The sequence below is a fragment of the Artibeus jamaicensis genome, unplaced genomic scaffold (genome assembly GCF_021234435.1).
Source record: "Artibeus jamaicensis isolate MK-2021 breed Jamaican fruit bat unplaced genomic scaffold, CSHL_Jam_final contig_76, whole genome shotgun sequence".
Classification (NCBI taxonomy): domain Eukaryota; kingdom Metazoa; phylum Chordata; class Mammalia; order Chiroptera; family Phyllostomidae; genus Artibeus; species Artibeus jamaicensis.
In genome coordinates, this window is record NW_026521954.1 from 5,932,732 (window position 1) to 5,948,049 (window position 15,318).

The following is a 15,318-nucleotide window of genomic DNA, read 5'->3' on the forward strand; positions in this document are numbered from 1 at the left end:
ATTATTTGTAATTACAGCTTACAGTCAATATTATTTTATATTTCATCCTCTTGTCCTTTTATCTTTTTTGAGTCTATCTTTTCCTGATGGCTTTTTTGGAAATTTTGCTTACTGGACACTAATAAACTTACAAAATAGAATTCTATGATATTCTTTAGGAAACTGTAATTCTCATTATTCAGATTTCTGTGAAATATCAGGATGAGCTTTTTCTTTATTTGTTTTTTTGTTTTTGTTTTTCTTTTAAAATCTTGGTATTGATAGGTATTGTTTATTTATTTTTTACCCTTAAGACTCCAAGTAGGATTTTGGTTTCCTTCTTATTCTCAAATGAATATTTGTCTACTTTCAGTTCAGTAGCCATTTGAATCTTGTTCACAGATTCGAATAGCAGATCCGTGCACATCATTTCGAAACCAGTTCTCAGTGTCAAGGCTGTGACTGAGTCAAACTCCTCTGGCCTACGGTGTAACTTTCTTCTGCCTGTGCCAACTGGATCTCCAGTGCTTTGAGTCAACTGAGTGTATGAAGATGTACCCCTCACAGCGTGCATTTCTATGAGGGCTCTTACTGCCTTTGTCTTTATCTTTCTACTTTTGGGAATTTCATTTTCAACAATGCAGTAGGCTGTCTCCAATTTCTCTCCACATTCAGGTCTGTTGTTGCTGAGGGATGTGGACATATAACCAAGGAGGGGCAAAGGAAAACTGATCTAATCACTTCCAAAGTGATCTCTGTGTATTACAGAGATAAATTGATATTTTCATTGGTATGTATAGACTAGGGGATCAGAAAATAGGGGACAGGCAAGTTGTTATTTCTATCATCTTTCTGGCAAATGAAGCTGCTATGTGTTATGATGTAAAGTACATGTCAGTCACAAATTATTTTATTAATCCTTTGCTATCCACCCTACAGACAGTACAAATATTAGATCTAGCAACATCTTACCAGTCAATATCCATTTTTAGGAGTATGTTGCAGAAGTATGCATAACCGGATCATGTCTCTATTTCTATGTTCTCTCTCCCTTATCAAATTCTAGGGAAAGTTTGATTTCTCCTCCCAGCCACAGCCCAACGTTCCGCTATTGTCAGCCTCCTAAACCACCAGCACAATGAAAAATAACAACTTATTCATGTCTCAGTTTCTAGCCTTGCAGCTCAAACTAAATGAGGGATGGCTGCACAGAGTCGTGAAGAGAAACAGAGCCATGTGAGTGCGCACCGACGTTGCACTACTTGGTAGTTGTAAAAATTCTTAATCTCAGCCTTCTCACTGAATGAAATGAAGATGAGTTGGTGAGGAGACTGGATGAGATAATATATGTAAGGAACCTGGCACATAGTAGTTTCTCAATTAATAGTAGTTGTTTCTTTTTTTAAAATATTTTATTTATTTGCTTTTAGAAAGAGGGGAAGGGAAGAGAAAAGAGAGAGAGAACCATCAATGTATGGTTGCCTCTCACGCAGTCCCTGCTGGGGACCTAGCCTGCAACCCAGGCATGTGCTCCGACTGGGAATTGAACCAGAGACCCTTTGGTTCACAGGCTGGTAGTCAATCCACTGAGTCACACCAGCCAGGGCTCAAGTAATAGTAGTTATTTCAATTAAATGAATTTGTTTCTTCCTCTTCTGGTTTTACAAAGAAAAAGAATTCTCTTTATAACTAAAGAATAGAAAGATTCCCTTCTACCTTTTTCATTAGGAAAAGAAAATAGTATGAAATGAAAGAACAGGAATTTAGCTCAGGATTACAGTTGCTCACTGAACTCTATTTATTGTTAGCATTTCATTTCTGATTTTATTTCTGGCTGGTAATTCAATACATATGTAGTTGTCTTATTGGTGGGGATTTTGTTTAATTGTAGATATTAGGAAAGTAAGGAATTTACCTATATGGCAAATAGAGACTCAAACTTCATTTGTTGGAAAAGGCCACATTTATCTTTTTCCTACATTAACAGAATACTCTTTAAATACAAAAATTAAAATCACCATACCATATCTTTATAATTAACCATGTCATAAATTATTTGAAGGCCAGGATTAATTGTGCCTCTTTTGTATCAATTGTATCTTATAGCATACTCTTGGTCTTATTGGAGCTAAAATTGTTACCCTTTGGGGATCCACATTTTATTTCTGTATTTAAAATATTCAATGATATTTTAATACTGATATTTAAATACAAGACATGTGATTCCATTTTATATCATTTAAGTTTCTTTGTTTACCATCAAGTCAGTTAGAGATACTCAGGTCCAACTCACCGGTTGAGGTATAAAGGTACGATCCTTTTTGTTGTGGTACTAGCTGTTCTTTTATGATCTATCTCAGACCCCAAATTCTTTTTATCCGGGTGTGGAGAACAAGGTAGGGATACAGTGACTGGCTTCTGGAAGGGATGTGTTGATGGGTGCTGAATATGAATCAGAGGGCTTGTGGAGAGCACTGAGTAGGAAGTGTCTTGCTGTGTTTTTAAATATGCCACCAGAGATGGGTCAACCGGTTGGACCTAAACAAAGGAAAAATATATATATATATATATATTTCTATATTAGCAAAAGATTCAAAGTACCAGCATTTCTAAGCCCCTTTTCTGAAACTTTGAAGGAACATGGTTTTAATATATTTCTCTCTTCATTGTTGGGTGAATCAACACTGCATTCACTTACAAGAGCACAGCATTCGGTCTCCTTTTATAAAGTCTTTTGAAATCTAGGTTCCCTGTCCTTTGTTATAAATAACTGAGAAACACTCTTAATTGTGGGCAACAACATGACCTAGAAAACAAAATAGACATTTTACATAATTTCTAATTAAAACTATTGTTGGATCAAGTGATCCTTAGAAATGAGAAAAACAAGACTGTATTTACTTAAATGTTTCACATTCGAATGGCTAATAACCAAAATAACTAACATAAGTCCAACATTTCAAAGTTTATGGAGAGTGTTTATAAAAATTAATTATTCATAATATGTTGTCTTCCCAACTTTGCTTCTTTGCTTACCTCTGGTGGGGACAGCAGGGAGGAACAGGAGCCTGTCGGGGAAGAGGTGAGGCCAGAGGGCAGGGAATACTGGGGGGACATACCTTCTGAATGGACATTGCTGCATCATTATTCGCCTTGCAAATAATGTTGTCTATGTTGAATTCTTAAAGGGACTATTTTATAATTAAATGTAACCAGATTTTCAAAGTTATAAATATTTTCATTGACTAGCATCTTTTTTGCCTCTCAGGTATAAATTTTGAATCATATGAATGTCCAATGCCTGGCATCAATTCTACCATACTCCACATATGGTTTCGTAAATAAATATTATAAACAAAACAACACAAACGTCAGTTTAAAAAAACTTTCAAATAACATAGAGATTCATTTTGAAATGAGACTCAGCATGCTCCAAATCGCCCGTTTATTACTAATAACACTGTTAGGTTTTTTAAGGTATGAGAAAAGAATTCATTTACTGTTTTAAAATATTTGTATGTGCTTCCTCTTTTCGGATCCTGTTTGATGACCCACCAAGTCACTGAGAAGGTGACGACTAGTTATTAATATTTACCTTTAACTGTACAAGCACAGGTGAGCTGAAAACTCCCGCAGGGTAATGCAGGGATATTCGAGAATCCATGCTTGGCTTGAGGGTAAGGCCTCTCTTCGTTACTGTGAAGGACTCTTTCTTTAAACAGGACATGACAGAAAAGATGCCCAACTTGTATGCTTTCACTTCAGCACAGACCCCCTGTATGGTTTGAAAGGCATTGAGACACAGATGTTAACATAGCCCTGGGTCATCCGTGGCTCTGAAGAAAACCTAAACGCTGCTCCTATGATCTCCCATGACTGAGCACAACTAGGAATGTCTCAGTTTTGGGCTGCATGATAGAAACGAGAGAAGTCAGTTTGTTTTTAGATTTAAAACAAATTCCAAAAAGGAAATGTGTATGCATAATGGGCAATCACATTCAGTGTTTTTAACAAATATTAATTACTTCTAAAATCCTGTTTTCCTTTAGTTAGCCAGAATGGACTTGAAATCATCAGCCTTGATCCAGAAGATTCACCACTGCTTTGGGAATTCCAAGGGCTGAAATTTCATTGGGTAATTTACATACACACTACAGAACCTGTAGCATCAGCGGATTCTTCCTTCTAACAATGTACAGTCTCCTAGTAAAGTCTATTCTCTATTTCCTTCCTCCCCGCGGTGCCAGCAGTGGACTTCAAAGGAAAACATTTGTGTATCTTTGTTACATAATGACATTTAAATCTGTAATGCATATAGGCAAGCACATATTCAAGCTTATTTTTATCACATAAAAAGGAACTGTATGTAAATGAAAACACAATCTACTCATATAATCACCAAAGCTTAAAATGAGAAGGAAGACAGAAGCAATGGGATTTATTCATGCTTTCCTGCACACCAGCTGGGCTCCGCCCTGGCCTGAGTGGATAATCATACCGGCACACACACACACAAACATTTCAGGGACAGTGACAATGCAGACTAATCTGTCATTTGAACACTGACTAAAGACATGATTTCACAATATCACTGCATGAATCTGTCACTGGAAAAATCCAGGGCATGATGAATGCTCCTAATTGGCTGGAGGGAGGTGGTGAGAGGTAGGAAGGGAAGGTGTTCTGGGAACCAGTGACGGCTGCCCTGCATTTCAAGCATGTTCAGCAGATGCTTGGGATTTTTAACCAGGGGGCATCATAAACACAGTGCTGAGGGTGGTTTATCTGACTCCAGAATTACAATTCTTAAACACCATATGAACTACATAAAAATTTGGAAATAATCCAGAGTTTAAATTTTCTTCAGCTAAAAATATGGGTGACTACCATTAGAATATTCTAAAGAGAAAAATATACGCTTTTATTTTTTCCAGTAGACAATGGTTCTCTTTTTTCATTTCGTTGGTTGCTTTGATTATTTGTTTGCAAAACATCTTGTGTGCCCACTTTGAGAAAGCACATGTGCCGAGCGGTTTTTGCCTTTCTGATAGCCAGACAGAATGGCCGCGATTAGAACGCCCCAATCAAGAGCCATTTGCTTACAGGCTTCCTAGACTAAATATAAAATGTATTAGTTGCATGAATTGGAGTAAATAATTAGAACAGGCTTAGCTTTCATATATTACTGTATAACCTTATTTCTAACTCAGAGAAGACCAAGTCAGAAAAGGGAGAGGTATACTATAAAAAATTTCTTGTATGCATGGGTTTTTCTACATTTATTCCCTGCCCTCCTCTTCAAATAATGCCAATTTACACAAAGCTAAGAAGACAAGTATTTGAATTGCTTCAAAGTACGTTCAGTGGCCCCCAGCAGAACCTTAAACCTTTGTTCCCATCAAATCTATGCCAAGTTTAGTAATTGTGTATATTCTTCCTTCCAAACACATGGATGTGTGACCATAGAGGTACATAAGTTATACAGTAAAGTCAACTGTGGAAAAATGATAATTTGTACTTCCTAGCATGTGTTTTTAGGCTTCCTTTAATTGTTTTAAGTGTATAGTATTCTCTCATTTTGTACTTATGACCCTATCATGTAGATACTGTTATTTGTTCATTTTGCAGATGAAGAGATGGAGATGTAGCAAAGTTGCATAATTTACCAAAGTCCACATAGTAACAAAGTATAGAAACCATATTTGAATCCTTCACCACCCCCATCCCAACAACCATATACCCTGTCTTCCACACATGGACTGAACACAATTTACAGACTTAATAACTATCTCAAGGCACACACACACACACACACACACACACACATACATGATTGTTCATTTTAATATACTATCCCAACCCATGAATGACAAAAATAAAGCTACTACCACCTTCGGACTCTCACCCTCCTTAGTTTTGCAGAGGTCCACCACTGGGAAGTGTTGCTCTAAAGCTCGTCTGACTGAGGCATGAGCTGATTAAGCTGTGATGTTGGTTTTGGTTTCCAGGTGAAAAGATAACCTTTGCTGTGTCCTATAGCCAAGTTCAGCATTCCTAAATTTGTGCAATAATTTCTATCCTTTGCTCTTTGTGGAGGGCAAAAAAAGCATGAATACAGCAGCATAAATCTATCAACCCTTTCGTTTGTTGTTACCAGTGTGTAATTGTATCTATACTACAATCTGGGAGTCTGAACAATACTTAGAAGAGGAGTCAAACAGCAAGTGCAGATGTAGCCAATGATATACCAACCTTGTAACTTCCTCTCATTCCTTCCAGTGAACTTGGGGTTAGGTAACTTGATCGAAGGTTTTTGTCAGACACTTTCACCAGGATGTCTTTGTAATTTCCCCTGTAATGTGCAGTAAATGGAATTGCAATGCATATTGGAAATGGAATTCTCTTTTTCATATCCGAACATTCAACAGTGACAACATTGCTGACCAACTCTTCACCGTCACTCACTATTAAAGAACTCATGCTGTTAGCTATTCGGCATTCTAGATGTTGTAGAAGGCATGATGGCGCTGTGATGTAGCAAGCCACCTGGGGGCCTGCATCGTCACTGAGCACATCAAGATACCTACAGGGGAAAAAGAGAGCATAATTTTTGCAAATAGTGATTTATGTATTTTATGGCTAAAAATACAACAGCAGAAGCTCTAGGATCGCACTGTCTTCATGTGAATCCCAGCTCTCCCACTTACTGACTCTGCTACCCTGTGTCTCTGCTCAACCTCTCTGTGCCCCAGTTTCTTCAATAACATGCTAATGAAAGAATAACCAATTTCATAGGAAGACTGTGAGAATTAAATGATCTATTATATGTTAAGTAATTTAAAGGTATGTTCCCAGAACATAATATTATATACATTAGCTATTAATATTGTTACTGTTGTTATTACTATCCCGTGGTTGATTCATTCCTCAGTTGTCTTCACATCGTAATATGAACCTGAGGATTGTCGAAGCCTCCTAATGAACCAAGTACTAACACCTGAATAGTTTCTTAATTATGAGTGGAGCACATGTATCCAAACAATGTTTATTCCATTTTTTAGAAAAACTGAGGAAGGTACAAAAGTACTTTATGATTAATCAAGGTAATTAGAAACAGAATATTTACAATCCTCAACTAATCAATCCAAAAGCATATTTTAACTAAAAGCTTATTTTGACTATTTGTATTACTCTTGATTTTTATACCACCACTGTTGCCAAAGACTTTACAGTCTTATAACATTGAATTCAAATATGAAATCAGTTGCTCACTTTTTGTTTGACCTCTTAAGCATCAGTAATTATTGTTAAAATAGCTAATATTTTAGCTCTTCTTATGGGCCGGGTTTTAGGCTATACATTATTTTATTTATTCCTCACATTATGGGGTCAGGCAAGGTATATCATTACCATTTTACAGGCAAGGAAACTGAGGTTAAAACATTTTAACTTGCTGAGATTACACAGATGGTAATTTGTAGAATCAATTATTGAATTCATTTCTCTTTAACACAAAAGCTCAGACTTTCTAATATAATATCGTACTTCCTCAAATCATTCCAAAGCCCTGGGTTTTTTATGTGTTATATACTGAAACTAATATCTAATCTATGATAATGTGAGGATTAAATGAGATAAAATATTTAAACTTCTTATAAAATAAGTTAGGATAAAATGAGTGCTCAATACATGTTATATTTCTACATTAGAATTAACAATTTGAGTTCCTCCTCTTCTTGCTACATCTCATTTTATACCAGTGAAATGATTGAAATATAGAGAATGTCAAAGAGAAATTAGAGGATCTATATAAAATACAGCATTAATAATAGCCAGTTTTAGAATTATTAGGTCTTATTTTTCAATTAAGTGGTAACTTGAATTTTATAGCTCACTTTAGCATAGAAATCTACAACATACGTTGAAATTGCAGAGAAGGTTACTTATTTATATTTATAATTCTGAACTGGTAAAGTTAGAAGGACCAGCAAATTACCCAGCTCATTGGTATATAGAAGTATTTTCTGATGATGGTGATGATGGTAATACAGAAAGTGGGAAACGTTTTCTAGTAGAGGATATAGTGACCCAACCTTCAAGAACAACTTCCAGAATGTCTCTCTTCTGTGCTCTGGGAACCATCTCAATAGACTCTTACAAAAGTCAGAAGAAGTAGAGTGAGGAGACCTGCAAGGCTTTCATTGTCCCTAACCCTAATTAAATAGATCAGGTGTAGCTGCTACAATAATCACCTGGACTCATTCTAATTTTGTTTCCCTTTGAGTCTGTACACACTGGGACAACTGTACTAGAAGAGATAGGCTTTTTTCAAAAAGCCATTCAGGGGGGAATCACAACATATTCTGAGCTAAGTTTTGTTGATGACACTCATCTCTTATGTGGCATGATGGCCTCCCAGCCTGAGAGATCACAATGAGTAGTCATCCTAAATATGCAAGCTAAGCACAATTGGTTCAGAGGTCACAAGGAGGAAATCAGTAGCTAGGAAACACCTAAAGGAGATGTGAAAGGGAGTGATTCAGCAATGACTCATTCGTTGAAGCTTCGAGTCATTTCTGAATGTGAGGATCTGAAGTGTTAATGTTTTTCTCAAGCAAACTAGGCAGCCACTTTTGACTACTTCAACAGTTGTTTTGCAGGGGCAGTCCTTTCGGACCATGAGGGACTTTCATGCATTGAACGGCCTTCTGGCCTATGGAATTCGTTAGGTTTTCAGACCTGTAGGGTCCTCACAGAGAAACTAGCCCAACCTCTTCATTGCATAAATGAGATGACGACTCACGACTATGCCTGCCAGCATAGACTGATTTGTGGTGTTGTCCTGAAATGGCATCGTACATCTGAAAGAGCATCCCACACAGAGCCAGCAAGGGGATGCGTGAAGGTTGGCAGTGCCAGGGAGAAAGTGAGAGTTGTTGGGGTACAGAAAATGGGCACGCTAACATCTAGCTGAGTGTGAACATCTGCAGAGTAGCACAGTGCTGGGGCCTTGGTTCATTTGACCTTACCAAGTAATCCCGGAAAGGGTGCACAGTCTCTACAAAGAAGAAGATAGAGCTCTGTAATGAAACAAGTTGCCCAGGGTCACAGAACTAGTTCATAATAAAACAGAAGATAAAATATAAGTGTGTCTGACTCCCAGACCAATCATTTTTTTTCTTACTATCCTCCATTGCCTTCTAAGGGTACTATTTTTGCTGGGGAAATTTGGCTTGTGAATGTTTTATTTGAACAAATAAGGATAATTAACCACTGGTATTGGGGAGATAATTTATTAAATAGGTCAGTCTTTCACATTTTATGAAGTAATAGTATTTTTGAGAATCTGATGAACGCTATGGACAAAGGAGACTAAATTGGTATGAAAATATACATTAAATTTAAAAAACCTCCCAAAGCTTTTCCACAATCTCCCAAGCATTCTACAGACATAGGTTAAGAAGTCATGCTTTTTCATAAATAAAGTAAATCTGAGAATTTACTTACTGTAAATAAAGTAAACCTGAGGTCGGAAAATTCTCTCCTAAATTTTGAACATTTCGCAGCCTCCTAATTTTTTCTTATTATAATCGGGGAAATAGTGATTTTAAAGTATCCCTACTCAGGACATTGGTACATTTTAACTACCCTTATCTAAGCAATTCCTTCCTCCTTGAAAGAAACATTGAATACATTTGCTGTCTAAAGCTGTCAGAAACAAATGATATTAGTCACACTACCTATATAAATTTTTATAGGAGTAATTTAAACTGAGTTACTGATTTACAATGTATTTTGGAGATAGGAAGTGGAAATACAAAACTTCATTCATGTACAAATGTTATAAATACTAACTACAGAAACACATAAGTAGCATCTCTTGCATTGATTGCATTTACTTACTCCTTTTCCATTATGTTATTTTTCTGCTTTAGACTCTCTGAATCATTGGGAAGAAGACTATTCACATATTCATTGGCTGTATCACATGTTATTAAGGATGTGGTAGTCTCCTCTGTTTGGTTTTCTGAGCTCTCTGGAATTCCTCTTTCTGCTGTAGGAATGATGTCATGCGCCTCTTCCCTGTTGCCCTTCATGTTCTGAACTGTCACATACGCCGTTTGTTTACCAGCTCCATTTTCTGCATTATCTGGGAACATTTTGTTCTGTGACTCCTCTTGCTCAGTTACATCTCCATTCAATAATGTATGGCTTTCCTTTTCCACTGGTTCCGAACTCCTGTGTGTTTTATTTTCCTTTAATGGGCCCTGGTTTGTGTAATGACTTTCCCCACCATTTGTGGGGGAAACAGTAGCTGTTTCTATGACATTTTGTTCCTGTCTTGCAGCAATGTCTGTTGCTCTGATATCCTGAATGGCAGACATTGTCTGCTGTGGAGGGCATTCATCATGCGTGCTGCATAAATTACACATCTGCTTTTCTTCTTTCTTTAGAAGTGTAGCAGTGCTCCCCAAATAGTCCTTTATTTTCACGAGGCAGTCTATGAGAGCAACGATGTCTACACACACACACAAAAAGAATAAACACAAAACTAAACCAAATTAGGCTTCCTGACCAACAGGTAACATGGTACAGCAAGGTAACCTCAGAAAACGGCAAAGGCCCTTCCTGAACATTTAAACCAATCTCCCATCTGAGGGGAAGTCACTGGTAAAACGGTCAGTCTTTTAACACATTCAAGAATTGGGGACAAATTGCTTCTTGATGTAGTGAAAATAGTAAATCAAATCCTTTTTGCTTTTGAAAATTCTTTGACTCTTTGAAGACAAATACTACAGCCTCCCCATAAGACTGCTCAGTTGAAGTCAACACCTCCCTTAGCCATTCTTTAAGGCGTATAATTTTGAAACATGTCCTTTCTTTCTTGGATGGTATAGTTTATCAATTATCCATTTATAATTACTTGCCTAAAATTTAGGGAATTTTTCTAAATGAGACTTGGGTAGAGGCATACCACAGTAACATGATTTCTGCTGGAGATGATGCTGAATTGAATATTTTGTTTGCTAGTAGAATTGGACTAGCTTTGCACCATTTCTCCTGCTGAGCTTGTGATTATTAGCAATTTTCAAATTAGACTTTCAAAGAATAGCTTTAATTATACAGATGCTCTGATTAGAAACTGCAGTAGCTTTTGAAGGGCTACTACACAAAGCCAAGCCTCTTCACTCCAGTGCAAACCCTCACCTTGATCTGCTCTGACATAATCGTCCCTCACTTCCTTCATCCCCAGTTCTTCCCCTTCTCCCATTCATTTCTCCTCTCTTCACAGCTAGGGTCGCCTTATACCTTCTTGGAGTCTTGGCAACTCTCCAGTCTTCAGAATTCAATTCTGAACTATGGGGTATGATATTTAAGGCCCCACAGCTCTCAGTGTCTTTAGAACCATCAATAAATCATCCTTTCACTAGTCTGGACTCAACTTTGGGCTCCAGTTCTGACAACTTGTTTTCTTGTCTTATATCCAAGGCCCTGTCTTTATCTTGAATTCCATCCTGATAGCCTTATAATTTTCTATGAATAACTAATAACTATTCATAGAAAATGACTTAATATGTTGCATAGGAGTACATTGAGTTCTCTATGCAGAGATTTGCATCCTGGCTGTGAGTTCCAGCTGATAGTCTCTGGGACTGTTGTGTTCGGACAGATTTTCCAGGTGCCCACCATCTGCCCCCTGGACTGAATTTCTTAAGATTATCTGCCTTAGATTTCTGATTGAGAGCAACTGCCCATTTGCTTTGATACTACATTATTTAGAATTGGATTTCATGACACCACCTGTGTTCTTATCTAGAGTAACTATAGTTGTCTGAGGTCATGTTCATGAAATACCCAGTTTTCCCTGCTGTACTGAGCTCCATCCATCGTGGGTGCTGTACTGTACAACACCCATAACTGGGTGTATTCCTAAGAACCTGGACTCCTCTTAGTGTCTGTGTGAGGTGGGGTCTAGTTCCATATTCCAGCCCTTCTTTCCAATGTGTTTTGCAACTAATAAGTTCAAACTCAAATGAGTCTAGAAATAGAATGTCATATTCCAATCTACATAGAAAAACTGGTGTTCTGCCTATATTTTCAAAGTAAGCCTATATTTTCCTGCCTCTAAGTCTTGGATCCTGCTAATAATAGCTCTGCCTGAAGTACTCTTTCAAGATTCTCAGTTCCTGGCTGCATACAGCCAATTCATTCCTTAAGCCTCAGTTTAAATATCACACTTATTTAGTGAGATTTCCCAAACCCTCACTCTAAAAACAGGCTTTCTCCTGCCTCTGAAGCCTTAACACATTTTATTTGTATATTTCTAGTGGAACTAGCCTCAGTTTTCCTTGCATTATTGAGCATTTGTCTCATCCTATTTCCTCTATTCTATTGTGAGTCCCTCGTGGAGAGAGACTCTGTCTTAGCCTTCTTTGTAGGCTCCTTCACCCCTCTCAGAGTATGACCAATCGATGATTCTTAGAGAAAGAAGGAATGAAATAAACACTTGCCTTGTCTCCAGGTACACTGATTCTCCTTGTCGAGCAGTACACCCAGCTGCTGGCAGGTGGAGCGCAGCGTGCCTGCAGTGTGCTCCAAGAGCTGACGCAGGGCTCCACTGAGCTCCTGAGCCAGAAAGACCACCGTGGCTATCCACGTGGCCCCGCCAGCCCCTTCAGAGTGCTCCTGGCCCTGGAGGGCCTGCTTCAGCATCAGGTTTTGTTTCCATATCTGCTTCAATATTTGGCCTAGTTTACCTGAGCCCATATCTTCTGTATCCATTTTATGCTCCAAGAGTGGAATGCTTCTTTCCTGCCAGCAAAGCCTAAAGGTTCAGCAAATTCAAACTTGGGGGTGGCTATGTCTCCTAAAATCTAGGAGGTGATCCAAGCCAGCTAGCCAAGCACTTTCCTGCAGCATAATAGGTCATTCAGCGTCTTGTTGACCAGTGAAACGTTACTAGGTGACCAAAGGAGGAGCGTCCCTGCACCCCGGGTGCCATTGTGTACAGAGCAGATTGACCTCAGGGGTAGAGTTAGCCCACACAACTCCATTCTCCATGGAGGTCTTACATGCTCGGTGTGCTGTGGAAGCCCCATGGACTTGCCAGTTTTTAAGGGAGCAAAATACAGACTCTGTGGTAACATGAGAAGTTTATTATCAAAAGTAAATTGTTTGAACAATACTGCCAATAAGACTCCTCAGTGATACTTGAAAATACTTAGGGATGAAATAATACAGCATCTAAGTTTCCTCAAAATAACCTAGGAGTGTGGGAGTGGTGTATAGATGAAATAAGATTGACTGTAAATCATTAATTGTTGAACATGGGTATGATTACCTGTGGGGGTCTTTACAATTCTCGTTAGCACATATTTATAATTTTTTAATAATAAGGATTTTTAAAAATATATTTCTTTGCCAGGGAAGAGTCTATTACCATAGGTTAGGTAAGTTTAATTAGTACCTTCTTATATGGCATGTCCGCAATCACACTGAGATAGGTGCTTGGCTTCTTTGCTCTCTGATAATGTTCCACTAATTGAATAAAATGCCCCTTCACTAGCGGAAAGCCAACCTGAAAAGTGGCTTTTTATGAACTGGTAAGGAGTCTTTACCATATATAATTAACAATCAGATACAGCAAGTTCTCACCACAGCTGGCCCTCACTTGGCACATTGTATATGAAGCCATTTCAGTACAAGATTTGATGGGATAGGCGGGGATCCTGGAGATTTGTGAAGGGACCCAGAATAGCCTGCTTTCTCAGTTCCAATCCCCCTCTTCTAATAAGGGAGCACACAGAGGCAGTGGGAGGGGCCGTGCATTCCAGACGGGCTCACGTTCTCCAGAGGTACTGGAGTGAAACAAGAGCTCTCCAGAGGGGAGCTGGAAGGCTTCCCTCCCACAGGCATTGCGTTATCTCCTCTTAAGCACTGGAGTTCTTAGAGCTACGCTCATGGCACCTGGAAGGCCAGACGTGGGAACGCAAACCCAGTGAATAAAGAACGAAGAAGAACCAATGCCACAGGTCTAAATCCTCCCCAAGCTGCTCTGGGTCTGGAGAGACTGAAAGCAAAGGGAAGGAGCAGGGTGACGAGCGGCAGCTAGGGCGTGAGTGGAGGCTCTCGAGGAGAAATCTTAGTTTTCAGTCCCCTGATTCACTCAGTTTGCTGATAGGAGTGGCTTATGATATGAGTTCATATCACATTCTGAGTAACGTTGTGTAAATACTTTTCACCCTCTTCTTAATACAAAAGACTTTCTGGTTTATTTTTTCTTTTCTTTTCACCCCTGTATGTGTGATTTTTTTTCTTTCAACTCCTGTATGTATGTACACCTCAATAATAATGTATACATAGCTTTAATTCAATGTCAATTCAGAAAACATTATATAGCATTTACTATATCTAATGTGAATAGGATGTGTTAAGACTTTGGAGAGAGGCATGAGAACAAATTATTAAAATACAGCTGAGACTATTCTGAAAGCTAGAGCAGAAGCATGAATAAATAGTACCACACAAGCTTTGAGGAGTAAAAGCAATGAGTTCCGATTAGAGGACTGGGAGGTGTTTGAATTAAGAGCTAAAGGATGATCAGGATTCACTCATGTTAGATGATGGAGGGGAGAAACATTCCAGCATGGGGAACAATATGATCACAGATGTGGAGGCATGAAATGAGGCAGGTGATCAAACATGGGAAAGTATGGCTTTAGAGGGGAGTTTAGTCAATGAGTCCGGGAAGTGGCAAGAGAGGGTCTAATGATTACATAATTATGGGGAGTCAGAAGAAGAAGATGGAATTTTGTTTTGTAGACAAAAAAAATACCTAAGTATTTTTGAAACAAGTTAAAATATGACCAGAGCTTTGCTGGAGGGGTGGCAGATGTTTTAGATGGTTAAAAGTCAGAAGCCTTAAGGGCTGTTGTTAGAACAGCAACAGGGGAGGCCAGGGATGGAGATGCTTTGAGAAGAGATTGGAGTCAAGTGAATAGAGCTTGCTAATCATCAGAGACAGGGAGATGAATAGAAAGCATTGACAATCCATGCATTCATTTATCTGAGGAATAGTTACTGCGGGCTAGTGCAGGAACTGTACTTGCTAGTGGACTATGGCAAAAAAATTTAGTTTAGGTGACTGAACAGATGGGAAGATAACTAATTGAGTTAAGGAACTTAGAAGAAACATTAGGTTTAATAGGTAGATAATTTTATTAATTTTGGATTTTTTGAGTTTGAAATAACTCAGGAAGAATTTTTTGGACTGTGTTAGAAATTTAGAATAAAAGCCAGAATAATATTGGCATATTTGACTGTCTTCAGTAGGTAGGT

At 38.3% G+C, this 15,318-nt stretch overlaps 1 protein-coding gene across 1 annotated transcript in view; it reads right to left on the reverse strand.

Annotated features, from left to right (window-relative positions):
* Positions 1 to 12,762, reverse strand: part of DTHD1 (death domain containing 1) — a 60,978-nt gene extending 48,216 nt beyond the window's left edge. The window contains exons 1-5 of the mRNA XM_037131560.2: positions 12,492 to 12,762; positions 9,883 to 10,498; positions 6,232 to 6,562; positions 3,575 to 3,754; positions 2,273 to 2,517 (exon numbers count right to left, since the gene is read on the reverse strand). Of these exons, the coding sequence (XP_036987455.2) occupies positions 2,273 to 2,517; positions 3,575 to 3,754; positions 6,232 to 6,562; positions 9,883 to 10,498; positions 12,492 to 12,762 (1,643 nt within the window). The remainder of the gene's footprint in view (positions 1 to 2,272; positions 2,518 to 3,574; positions 3,755 to 6,231; positions 6,563 to 9,882; positions 10,499 to 12,491) is intronic.
* Between the last annotated feature and the right edge of the window lie 2,556 nt (positions 12,763 to 15,318).